Raw genomic sequence first — 12,069 nt, 5'->3', positions numbered from 1 at the left:
ACTACAGTTCAAATTCAATAGCTGTGGGCCAGCTTCTATTATGAAGGCTTAGAGTAAGGACCATGAAAAAAGAGTAGGTAACGGAGATCTATTAAGTCCCATCAGGCATTAGCACAAAGGGCGGACAGAGGGAAGGAAGTATAGCCAGAAGCCCATGGTAAGAGGCAAAAGAAGAGAGGAGGAGGCTGAGGAGAGCCATCAAGGCTGGAATATAGTCTTCATTCCGTAAGGATCAGGAGAGTAATAAAGGGTAGCCAGGGACAAGGACAAAGCCTGGTCTAACTACTGCAGGCTTCAGGGGCTGCCTCTCTTGGAGGGTGGGATTCAAAGACATTCTTAACCATACACGAGGTCTGGTCTCAAGAGGATGGAGCAAATCTGCTCAGAAAATCAACCCAAAGGCTGGCGGTAGAAAGGAGTGTAGGCACTTTGAAAGGAAAACAATCTAAATGAAAGGTGACATGCCCAAACTGCTAGCACTTCACCTCCAGACCCCTAGACAGTTGTGCTCCCATTTCCTCTACTGGACAACTTAGGTCACAGTGGCATCAGAAAAAGATCTGGCTTCAGAAGCAAGACTTTCTAACTGCAGACTGGGAGGTTAGTCTACTCACTCTGGAACTCAACGGGTATACATTTAGAAGTAAACTGATCTCTCTGATCCTCAGTTTCTCCCTTTGTGAGAAGGGGGAAAGCTCAATCAAATAGCACAACAAAAGACGATCAAGAACACAGACCACTATGAAATGGAGCATAAATACAGCCAGTTAGGGTTAGGAGGATGGCTTGTTACAGTGGCAAGTTCCTAAGCGGACCTTCTCAGGCCCTACCCCACACTGACAACCCACCGGGGTGCTCTATGGGATCTCACAGAAGTCCTTAGATACCCAACACTGACCACTGTATATAGCCTCACCCTTCACTGAGATAGGAACTGTGAGGTGCAACTGAGTTCTTTAAACTCTTGGAAACATGAAAGATGTGAGTCCTGAAGCCAACCCTGTGGACGAGAATGAGCCAGTCAGCTGGTTTCTGGAAGGAGTAACAGATAGGAAAGGACCGAGACCATGACTGAACAAAGCAGGCTTGCTTCTATGAAAACCAGGGGACACCTAGTGACTTAGGTATAATTTTTAATACTCTCTTCTATCTCTGTCTGCTAACATGTGTGTCTTCCTGAGATAATTTGTAAGCCAACACCACCTCTGCCAAAATAATAATAATAATAATAATAATAGAAAAATAAAGGGCTGTCTTACTGCCTGGATATAAGGAATGAACAGAGATGTTGATAAAACTCTTTATTGTCACTGAAGTAAAAGAAGCAGATCCAGGAAGAAAAGCTGGGAGCTGAAGAGAGCAAAAGGCACACAGCGCAGCACAGCGCAGCACAGTACAGCACAGCACTGTCCAGTGCTAGCCCAGGCATGTCTAGTTTCCAAATCTGTGCTCTTTCCACTTCTTCACTTGAATGCCCTCCAAACAATAACTCAACCTGGTACACAAAAATGTCCATAGAAGGCCAGACGAGGAGGGCTAGCAAAGTGCTAACTTACCAATATATTAGACACAACTGAAACAAAAAACAACTTAAACCAAAGATAGAACCAGATAAATTATTCAAAATGGATTCCAGATATTCAAAAAGATTAAAAGCATACAGGCTGAGAATAGAGGCAGAACCACTGTGGTTGGAGACCAGCCTGACTACACATGAGTTCGAAGCCAGCCTAGGCTACAAAGTGAGACTGTCTTACAAAAATGGACGGGCAGAAGAGGAAAACCAAAAATATTCTTATTAAAACAGTTAAGTATACTCACAAGGAAATAATAGCAAAAATTAGGGAGAGGTAAAATTCAAAGTTAGTAACTAAAGATATTTTTCCAGGTCTGAATTAAAGTAAAACCATAAATCCAAGGTGAACAAAAACTTCCAAGCAATCAGCTTAATAAAACAAAACAAAACAAAACAAAACAAAACAAAACCTCCATCCTAGGACATGAAGAAATATAGAGTACAAAGGAGAGGCTGGGTAGGAAGACAGCCCAGAGGAGACACCGATCATCTCTATACTGAGAACCCAGCAGAGACAACTGTCCGACATAGGCAAGAGGCAGTAGAGTTCTTCTATAAAGGGAAGCACCCTGGAGAATACAGGGAGCCACCAACAGCTTGCCAGGGAGCCTGCTGTAACCTGCTCTAACCTGGCAGTCTCTTCGAAAACACAGTCACTGAGTATCTTCTGTCCCACAATGTCCAAGACCACAGAAAGAAGAGGGGCGGGTGGAGGAATAGAGAGAAGGTTAGAGGAGGAAGGAGCCATGTCTGGCCAGCCTTAAACTCTCAGGTCCACAGTTTCCATCCTCACTGCTGTTAGACTGAACTAAGCTTCAGCCTCCTACCCATCAGATGGTCCCCGAGTTCCTGATCCACAAAGGCTATGCACAACTATTAAGGTAGCTGCTAGGATTTTGAAAGCTGCAAAGGGTAGAGGTAATTTGATAACACAGAAATAACTAATTTTTCTAAACTGTCCACTGGCAACTCCAGGGATCCAGCAGAAGAGGCATAAATCAGTCCCACAGAAGGTCGTCAATCAGCCAGGACTTTCTAGTAAGTCATTGCTGTGCAACACATTTAATAATGTGTACATGGAAAATAAAAGACTCTTAATTACAGCTACGTAAGTAAGCTAACAATGATTATTCTAGCCATTTTCAGGGCAAGAGGCCTCCTGGAATTACTGCACAGAATTTAAGAGTCTTACAGTGAAATGCTGGACTCTTAGCCATGTACCACGATTGTTATCTGCTCACTGAGCAAACCAAGCAAGACATTTTCACGGTGCACTCACCCCCTTTCCTCCTGACTTTTGGTCGAATGGAACCATGGTGATTTGTTTGGAATCCCGTTGGTACGTACAGTAGTGCTTCACCCAGGAAGTTCCAAAGTGACCTGCAAGGGAACATTGCCTATTAGCCATCTATACACATCCACACACATCTACACACATCAATGGCCATATCACAGAGATGGGCCGCAATGCTCAGCCATAACGCTTTCGTCCACCCTAATGCATTTTGGGGGTGAGGGGCCTGGGGGTGGGGTGATACACAACTACACTGAAACAGAGAAATCTGATCCCAAGACTGAAAGTGAAACCAAAATAATGCTTTCCCCACACAGATAGGACCCCAAACTCCCAATAACGCTATCCAGTGGGTCTTCAAATACAGGGGAAGTATGGGTTCCCTGGGAAAATGGAGTCACATTCCCACCATTAGTCTCCATTTGAAGTTTCCATTTTCTTCCCTGACTGAGGTGACTGAGGAAAGAGCACGGAAATGCTCTTCCAAGTGTCAATCACCATTTTCGTCATACCTCCCACACAGCTGCCCAGTGCCTAACCTCAGGGGTTCTGACCTACATCCAAACCCCTAATTTTTACTTCAGCAGAACTCAAAAAGATCTGAATAGCAGACATGGTAACCTCAGAGACACCAGAGATGCAGACTGGAAGTGACTAAACAGCAGCTGAATGCAATCTGTCTCAAAATTCTCCCTCAGGAAAGAGGACAACATCACAGTACCAAGGCCCACCAAAGTCTCTGACTATACCCAGTGCCTGGCCAGTTCCTTTATTTTCAAGAACAAGATGCTATTAGAAGATGAAGACATCTTTGACCTACCAGGACTTCAATCAATACTGGTTTTAGATGTTCACAGAGATCACACAATAGAAATGATCAAAACTCTGTTTGTTGTATATCAACAGTTGAAAATATTAAAATCATGTTCAACAAACATTGTGGAAATATTATTGATAATTTTCCTCACTGTGCTTGAAATTAGCATTTTCTTAATGTTTACCTTCAATGAGCTTTTGCTATTTTAAAATTTTTAAAATATACTTACTGATAAAATAATTTCTCTCCTAGAAACACTGATAATCTTTTTTAAGTAAACTGATTGTTAGACAATATACACAGATATATAATATGTTTTAAATAGCCTCTCTATGTCAGGTGATATCATATAAGGGCTTTTGAATATATATTTTTGGGGGTGGTGGTTTTGAGACAGGGTTTCTCTGTGTAGCCCTGGCTGTCCTGGAACTCACTTTGTAGACCAGGCTGGCCTCAAACTCAGAAATCTGCCTGCCTCTGTCTCCCGAGTGCTGGGATTAAAGGTGTGCACCACCACCGCCCAGCTGAATATATTTCTTAATGATTCATTTTAAATATTTTTTGCTCTTTTACTATGCTTAACTCCCAAAGAATATTTTGTATGTTTTGAAGCAATTTAGGACTCAACACTAGATATAGGATCCTCAGTTACAGATAATACTAAATATTCATTAATGATATTTTTAGGATATGAAAGGATATGAATATGAAAGTTGAACAAATTTTTATGTATTATTTGATTCTCAAAATATTCAAATTATTAATATGTTTGATGTATAAAGCGAATTTAAATAATAAAAATTTTAAGAAAAAAAGAGGCAAACTCTCCTAGAGTTTTTAAGTAAATTAAAAAAAATTGATCAAAATTAACAATGGCCTGTAAATAGAGCAAGCAGTCACTTAACAGTTACTAATGGTTTCACGTGACTGCCAAATTCCAAGTATTGGATTCCATTTAATAACCTGGAAAAGCAACCTAGGGGCCGAAGAGACAGAGGAGGTAAGCATGCAAGCATGCAGACCTGAGTCAGATCCCAGAAACCTGCATTAAAGAGTAATTCATTAAAAATTCATTAAAAAAAAAAAAGCCAGGTTTAGTGGGGCACAGTTGGAAAGGTAGAGACAGACAGATCCCTGGGGCTTGTTAGCCAGTCTGCTGAGCCTACTCAGTGAACTTCAGGCCAACAAGAAAACCTCCAAAGAACTACAAGGTGAATGCTGTTATGGATAGCCCTGGTGGTGGTTGTATTTTTATGCTAACTCCACTTCCCCAAGAAGAGCAGCCTGAGACTGGGAGTGAATCAGTACTCAGGTGACTTCATGTAAACCTTCCCTAAGAATAAAGATTTCAAGGAACCAATCACTGGACGAGTAGGTAGGACTTCCGGATTGGAAAAAGGGACGGAGGAGAGAAGAGACTTGGCTGGCGTACAGGAGCGGACAGAGGCCCCTGGTTCAGGTGGCGGATCCACCAGGGTCCACTATCAGAGGATTGGTAACTTAAAATAGCTTACAACATTAGGATGTTAGCTGCTGTGCCCAACGATTGTGTTGCCTTTCAATTCTAAAGTAAGATTGTGTGCTGTTTCCCTTCACGAAGCGACTCAACTGAGTTCCAGAGAAAAAGTATGGTGGTGGGGTACCCCAGCCAGCCACAAGAGTTTGGAAGTGTGGAGGCTAACGTGGCAACAGCCCTCCATGGGAACTTAGCGAGCTGGGTGAAGAAATTTTGAAACTCTGAGACAGAAGGTCTGCTGGGCTGAGAACAGACTGGCCAGTCTGCCAGTGCCTTGCTGGCAGTAGTGTGGGTGCATTTTTAATATTTCACGCTACAGAATGTCACCTATGGACCACCACCTGAGGTTAATATCTGGCCACCACATGTATAGGCACACATAAATACTCATGAGATCATATATGCATATATACATACCCTGCCCCCCCCCACATACACACACACATACACACACAAAGCAATACATTAGCGTTTACATTGGGTCATTAAAGGCAATTTTAAAAATACCACGACGCAGGCGGATTTCTGAGTTCGAGGCCAGCCTGGTCTACAAAGTGAGTTCCAGGACAGCCAGGAGCCAGGGCTATACAGAGAAACCCTGTCTCGAAAAAAAAAAAAAGAAAAAAAGAAAAAAAGAAACCAAACATTCTCAGACTTGGGAAGTGCTTTGTCAAGGTAAAGTAATGTGACAGATTACAGCCTGTGACTGAAATGTGAATCTTACAATTTTATTGTCAGTGGAAAGATGGGGATGGACAGATGGACCGACATATGTGCAGATGAACAGATAAGAAAGATGGGGTGGGGAGAGAAATAATAAATGTGGCAACATGGGCTAAAATAGGAAAGCCCTATCACAGCATAGATCAGTCCAGGCAAGGATCAATAGACTACAACTCTGAGGAGGGACATGCGGCAAGGAGAACCATTTTTATATTATTGTAAGGTGACTCCCATAGAATGCTAGTTAGTTACAAAGGGAAAACAGTGGCCACACAGTGGAGAGGCTACACAATGTCTAGACTGGATGGTGGGGAAAAGGACCATCAGGGAGTGATGGGCACCATGGTGGAGCATTAGAGCGGAAGAGCTCAGGAAAGCCTTAGTGTTTGGGAGAGTGCTGTACATTCCACACCCACACACAGAAAGGAGGAGAAATGATCGCAGCAGCAAAGTGCCGAGGAGTTATATCGGTGGATCCATGCTTTCTTTACACCATTCTTGCAAGTTTTCTGTAAGCTGGAAATGATCATAAATAGTTCTAGAACTATACTGTATCCTAATGAAATGCCTGAAGATGTGCAGGAAAACCAAAAGATAGTTCTACCGAAAAGAAGCACATTAGTGTCAAAGGGTGTGTGCAATGTTTGAACAGAGTCGTGCAAAAGCGACTCTACATGCATGCGTGAAGAAGAGTAACAGCCTTTGTATTCCAGGGGCACAGTGAGAGTTTGCCTTTCTAAGGTACCTCCGAAAATGGGCAGTGGGAATGGAGTGAGGGAGTCCACCACAGGGCAAGGAGGGAATGAAATATACAAATGAAGTGACTTCTGCTTCCTATAAACTGCCTCGAGCTCACTGCTGAAAGAATAAAGAACAAAAAACCCTTATGGTAGTCAGTACTTCCACCCCCACTTCAGTCTCCACGGTCAGAAGGGAACAATGTTGAGCCTAAGCAATTATGTGTGAGCATTAGCACTAAGTAGATGATCACTAAAACAAAGTGTTTCTAGCCTACTCTACCTAGAGCTTTCAGGAGTGAATCCACTGCCTAAGAGAAAAACACAAAACCAGCACAGATCAGAAGTAATATATCCTGCTAAGATCATGTTGGGGAAAAGCTATGCATGGTGGCATGCAGGTAGATGGGTAACTATAGAACTCAGAAGGAGAACTCCGGATGATCGTGAGTTCAAGGTCAGCCCGGGCTACTTAGCAAGATCCTGTTAAGAAGGAGAGGTGTAGGCTACCATTAAAGAAAAAAAAAAAAATTTCATTACGTCATTCCTGACACCTGGAGGTGCTACCCTGGTTAGCATCCCTCTAAGCCTTCCGGAAGGCCTAAGGTATGAATTGTGAGTCCTTACTAAAACCTGAATTCGAGTAGCAGCCCCAGCACTTCTTCCCTTCACTATATTACAAGAAGATGGGTCTTCTTCCTGCCTCTCACTTCTGTTTTGACTTTGCACAAAACCAAAGTATTGGAGTGAGAGGAATTAAGAAGAAAAGAGCCCAAACCATGATTTCTCTGGATGGAAAGCAGAATCACCAAATACGAAGGCACTCGAGAAGGTGTGGTATGTAAGACAGAGCTCTCCACTGCCCATGCAGTCGGGGTGGGGTGCACAAGCACACTGAGGCACACAGGTTCAAAAGGAGAGTGATACTTGGAAGAAAACCCTAGCACAGAGGAAACAGAGCTTATCACTTGGAGGTGACAAAGACTGTGGACACAGATCTGCAGGCACCTCCTGAAGCAACGCCTGCCCAAGGCTGCGAGTGCAGCCCACCATGCCAGTCGGCACACTTACGCTTCTCCTGCACATACAGGTACCCTTCCATGGTGTACGGGCTGATGGTCTTGTGCTCCAGGGGATTTTCCTTCATCTTCTTCATCAGCGATTCCACTTCAGACCTGGTTCCTTCAAAGCGGTTTCTTGTCTGCAATGAAAGGAATTTTACTCAAATGATCAAATGAAGGAAAACTGAAATCTCGTAGTAATTCAGAAGATCAGCCTTAGATCGAAAATAAGGGGCACTGAATGGTCCAGGAAGTGGGCAAATAGTCACTTGCAAAAGTATACCTTTGGGGCCGGGCGTGCTGGCGCACACCTTTAATCCCAGCACTCGGGAGGCAGAGGCAGGCAGATTTCTGAGTTCAAGGCCAGCCTGGTCTACAAAGTGAATTCCAGGACATCCAGGGCTCTACAGAGAAACCCTGTCTAAAAAAAAAAAAAAAAAGTATACCTTTGGTTCCATACCCGAATGACTCAAACTCTAGCAATCACCAAGATCACTGAGGAAATTTAAGAAGAATGCAAACACCCAGCCTATCTCCTGAAGAGCACGTGGTGGCTCTTGGACCAGGAGAGGGCACTTTAAGCAAGCATTCCAGAACAGGTGGCCCACTCATTTCACATCTTTAGGATTATGGTCCTCACCATTCCAGTTGCAGAGAATGTAGCTGGTTCAGAGATCCACCCCCATGAAAGGGGTGCTTTTGGCTTTCTAGGTCTTTCCCCAGGCCCACTCAGAACCCCAGAGGCACAGCCTAAAGCCTTCAGGTGCATCTGCATCATGGACCGATGGCCCACCACACTCCATACTCAGCCACTGAGGCTCTGAGTTCCTTGCTGCCTGTGGGTCTCTGTTTCAAAGCCTGCCCTCAGAAGACCCCTAGGACTGGAGTGCAGCTTACCTAGCACGTATGGGAACTTGTGTTCATCCCCTGAATAAAAGGAGTGGGATTATGCTTCATAAAACCATTTCTGACATACTTCAACTTTTCTCTAAGTCAACAAAGAACCACATGAGCTCCAGACTTCTAAAAGCCATGAAGTAGAAGCCATGCAGAAATACCTGGATCTAATTCCTACACCAGAGTACCTTGAGACCTGTGATCAATCGCAAAGTTTGAGAAGAGAGCTTGCCTCATGACTTAGGGCCCAAACACTCTCATCAACTCTGCACCCAAAAGTCCCATGTTCAAGCCAGATAGGCAACTGCGTTTGTGGGCACTGACTTAGACACCTTATCAGTCTTGCCAAGAATGAGACAAGAACACATTATTTGAGCTTGAGGTCAACTCCCTTTCCTACTCCTGGACACTCACGTAAGGCCTAGGGTGGCCAGGCAGCTGCTTGCACAGAAAGCAGCTAGGCAGGGCTGGGCTGAACTGGGATTTCCACTCCCAAAGGAAATCCTGACAGTTCTATGAAAAATAACATAACCAGCAGCAACGCTTCCGGGAACAGAACTGCTGCTTAAACCTGGGCTAGCTTGCATTCTGGAAACGTCAGATCCCCACTGTCCTCTGAACCCAGCCAGGACCCCACCGTACACACCTCGTGCCAATGCCAACAGAGGAAGCTCTGCGGCAAACACACCCTCTCCTGCTTCCCTCTTCTGCCCCTGCCCCCACTCACATTTTGTATGCTGATGGTCAACTGTGTCTTAAAGTCACCAAAATCCTTGGCCAGCTCATAACCATGGTGATAGAAAGTGAAGAGTCCTTGCAGGAAGGCCAGCAGCTGCAGAGAGGAAAAAGGCAGAGGTCACAGAGGCCGGACGAGAGGAGAAGGATCTGGGTTTCCAAGGCTGTCTGGGAGGTCCAGAACAGGCAATATTAATAACACACACACTGGGCAGCTCTGTGGGAAGGATACTGCCCTCCCCTGCTGCGTCACTGAGTGCTCACACCACTTTAAGCACTAACAGGACCCACCTTAATAGCGAGGAGGCACCTCAGAGACTAGTAACTTCCTCCCTAACTCACAGTGAGTGTCAACAGGGATTGGAACTCTGTTCTCCTTGGTACCAATGCTTACCACTGCCTAAGAGCATCACCTCTTAGGAACTAAAGGCTGGAGCTGTACCTTGGCTGCCTTCTAGAACATGAATAACATCAGGTTATCACATGCCGTCAGAACGTGATAAGGAAGCTGGTGTGCTCTGAGCCTGTAACCTAATGAGCAAAGTCAAATCACAGAAAATCGCCCAGGACAGGCTTCGTTCGGGTAAGGGGCAGTTCTGTGTGCTTTCTTCAACTTCCCCACAGTAAACAGTAAGAACCCCTCTATGACATGACTATACACCTCCCTGGCTTATGCCATCCTGGGTGCCTTGACTCTCATTTAAACCCCCTGTACTGGCTAGTTTTGTGTCAACCTGACACAGCTGGAGTTATCACAGAGAAAGGACCTTCAGTTGAGGAAATGCCTCCATGAGATCCAACTTTAAGGCATTTTCTCAATTAGTGATCAAGGGGGAAAGGCCCCTTGTAGGTGGGACCATCTCTGGGCTGGTAGTCTTGGTTCTATAAGAGAGCAGGCTGAGCAAGCCAGGGGAAGCAAGCCAGTAAAGAACATCCCTCCATGGNCTCTGCATCAGCTCCTGCTTTCTGACCTGCTTGAGTTCCAGTCCTGACTTCCTTGGTGATGAACAGCAGTATGGAAGTGTAAGCTGAATAAATCCTTTCCTCCCCAACTTGCTTCTTGGTCATGATGTTTGTGCAGGAATAGAAACCCTGACTAAGACACTCCCTAAGGCTAATAACGGGTGAGCATGCTCGTGATCTCGTCTCCCTCATGCTGAGTGGTGAAAACACCTGCTCACCAAAGTTCTCACACAATTTTTCATATCCTCAACAACCTTCCAAGGTACAGCAACCAGAAGTGTGTACTTTTTCACAGAGCTGACACATGACCCTCCAGGCTCTTACCACGTCCTCGCCAGACTGCCTGCTTTCACAGTTTTGACATGGAGAAGGGTAGAACAGGGCTGGGAAGGACCTGCGCTCTTTGCGATCACAGCTGTTTTGGCTGCTATGGGCACACCTGGGTGTGTTGACCTCCAGACCCCCGCCACACCCATTAGTCAGAAATGCGTCTGTTGTCATCTGTGCTGTTCTAGGTACACAGCTGTACATATTTTCCCCCACACCACTTTTCGGAGAGGCAGTTCTCTGGAGGCCTGGGAAGGGACTGCATTCACCCTGTGCTCTGTGCACCTGCTCCTGGCAGGAGCGATTCACACTGGAGAGGGAGTGTTAGCTTCAGGATGAACTGCATGCCCAGCCCAGCCAATCAAAGAACTTTATGCCAGTGTGGCCACAATGGCAGGAGTGAATACATTCTAGGAATTGTCGCTTGCACCCCTGCCTTTGGCTACCAGACGACTGGAACAGATTTCCTCAGGATCTCAAGTCAGGAGAAGGAAAGCGTATCTCTGAAACCTGGGGCTGGACAGAGGACAAACCTCTTTCACACAGTCCCGACAACCCATCCAATCTCAGGACAGACTGGAGCTGAGGCAGTTATGGGCGGGATTGCACCTTGACCAGAAATACTTAGTTATGCATACCTCTTACCTTCTATTTAAACCTAAACCTTGTCTCAGGGGCTCAAAGACGGACGTGGGGAGGCAGGTTCACTGGAACTGTTATTTGTTCCTTTCGAAATGACCTCTGCTTTAACTGGCATACTAAGGATGGGTGAGCAAACCTACATGGACAATAAGACCTAGGCTCTGTGACCTCAAGCTGTACTACAGAGCAGTGATAAAAACTGCCTGGTACTGGTACAGCGAAGACAGGTAGGTCAATGGAACAGAATTGAAGACCCAGAAATGAATCCACACACCTATGGTCACTTGATCTTTGACAAGGGAGCTAAAACCATCCAGTGGAAAAAAAGACAGCATTTTCAACAAACGGTGCTGGCACAACTGGCGGTTATCATGTAGAAGAATGCGAATTGATCCATTCTTATCTCCTTATACAAAGCTCAAGTCTAAGTGGATCAAAGAATTCCACATAAAAGCAGAGACACTGGATTTGTGGAAAGATATTGAAGAGAGGCCCCTTGGTCTTGCAAACTTTATATGCCTCAGTATAGGGAAACGCCAGGGCCAAGAAGTAGGAGTGGGTGGGTAGGGGAGTGGGGGAGGGTGTTTGGGATAGCATTTGAAATGTAAATGAAGAAAATACCTAATAAACAAAAAAAAAACAGAGAAAGGAAGTTTAATAAAAATAATTCATTTCACATAAAAAAAAAAGCAGACACTGAAATTTATAGAGGAGAAAGTGGGGAAAAGCCTCAAAGATATGGGCACAGGGGAAAAATTCCTAAATAGAACAGCAATGGCTT

General features: G+C 44.9%; 1 protein-coding gene across 7 annotated transcripts in view; it reads right to left on the bottom strand.

Annotated features, from left to right (window-relative positions):
• Positions 1–12,069, bottom strand: part of Arhgap26 (Rho GTPase activating protein 26) — a 388,578-nt gene that overhangs the window by 252,632 nt on the left and 123,877 nt on the right. For all 7 annotated transcript variants that reach the window (XM_029471859.1, XM_029471862.1, XM_021150728.2 and 4 more), the window contains exons 7-9: positions 9,349–9,453; positions 7,735–7,864; positions 2,856–2,956 (exon numbers count right to left, since the gene is read on the bottom strand). In XM_029471859.1, the coding sequence (XP_029327719.1) occupies positions 2,856–2,956; positions 7,735–7,864; positions 9,349–9,453 (336 nt within the window). The remainder of the gene's footprint in view (positions 1–2,855; positions 2,957–7,734; positions 7,865–9,348; positions 9,454–12,069) is intronic.

The sequence above is a fragment of the Mus caroli genome, chromosome 18 (assembly GCF_900094665.2).
Source record: "Mus caroli chromosome 18, CAROLI_EIJ_v1.1, whole genome shotgun sequence".
NCBI classification, from domain to species: domain Eukaryota; kingdom Metazoa; phylum Chordata; class Mammalia; order Rodentia; family Muridae; genus Mus; species Mus caroli.
The sequence above is the reverse complement of the archived record's forward strand: the minus strand, read 5'-3'. Positions and strand labels throughout refer to the sequence as shown.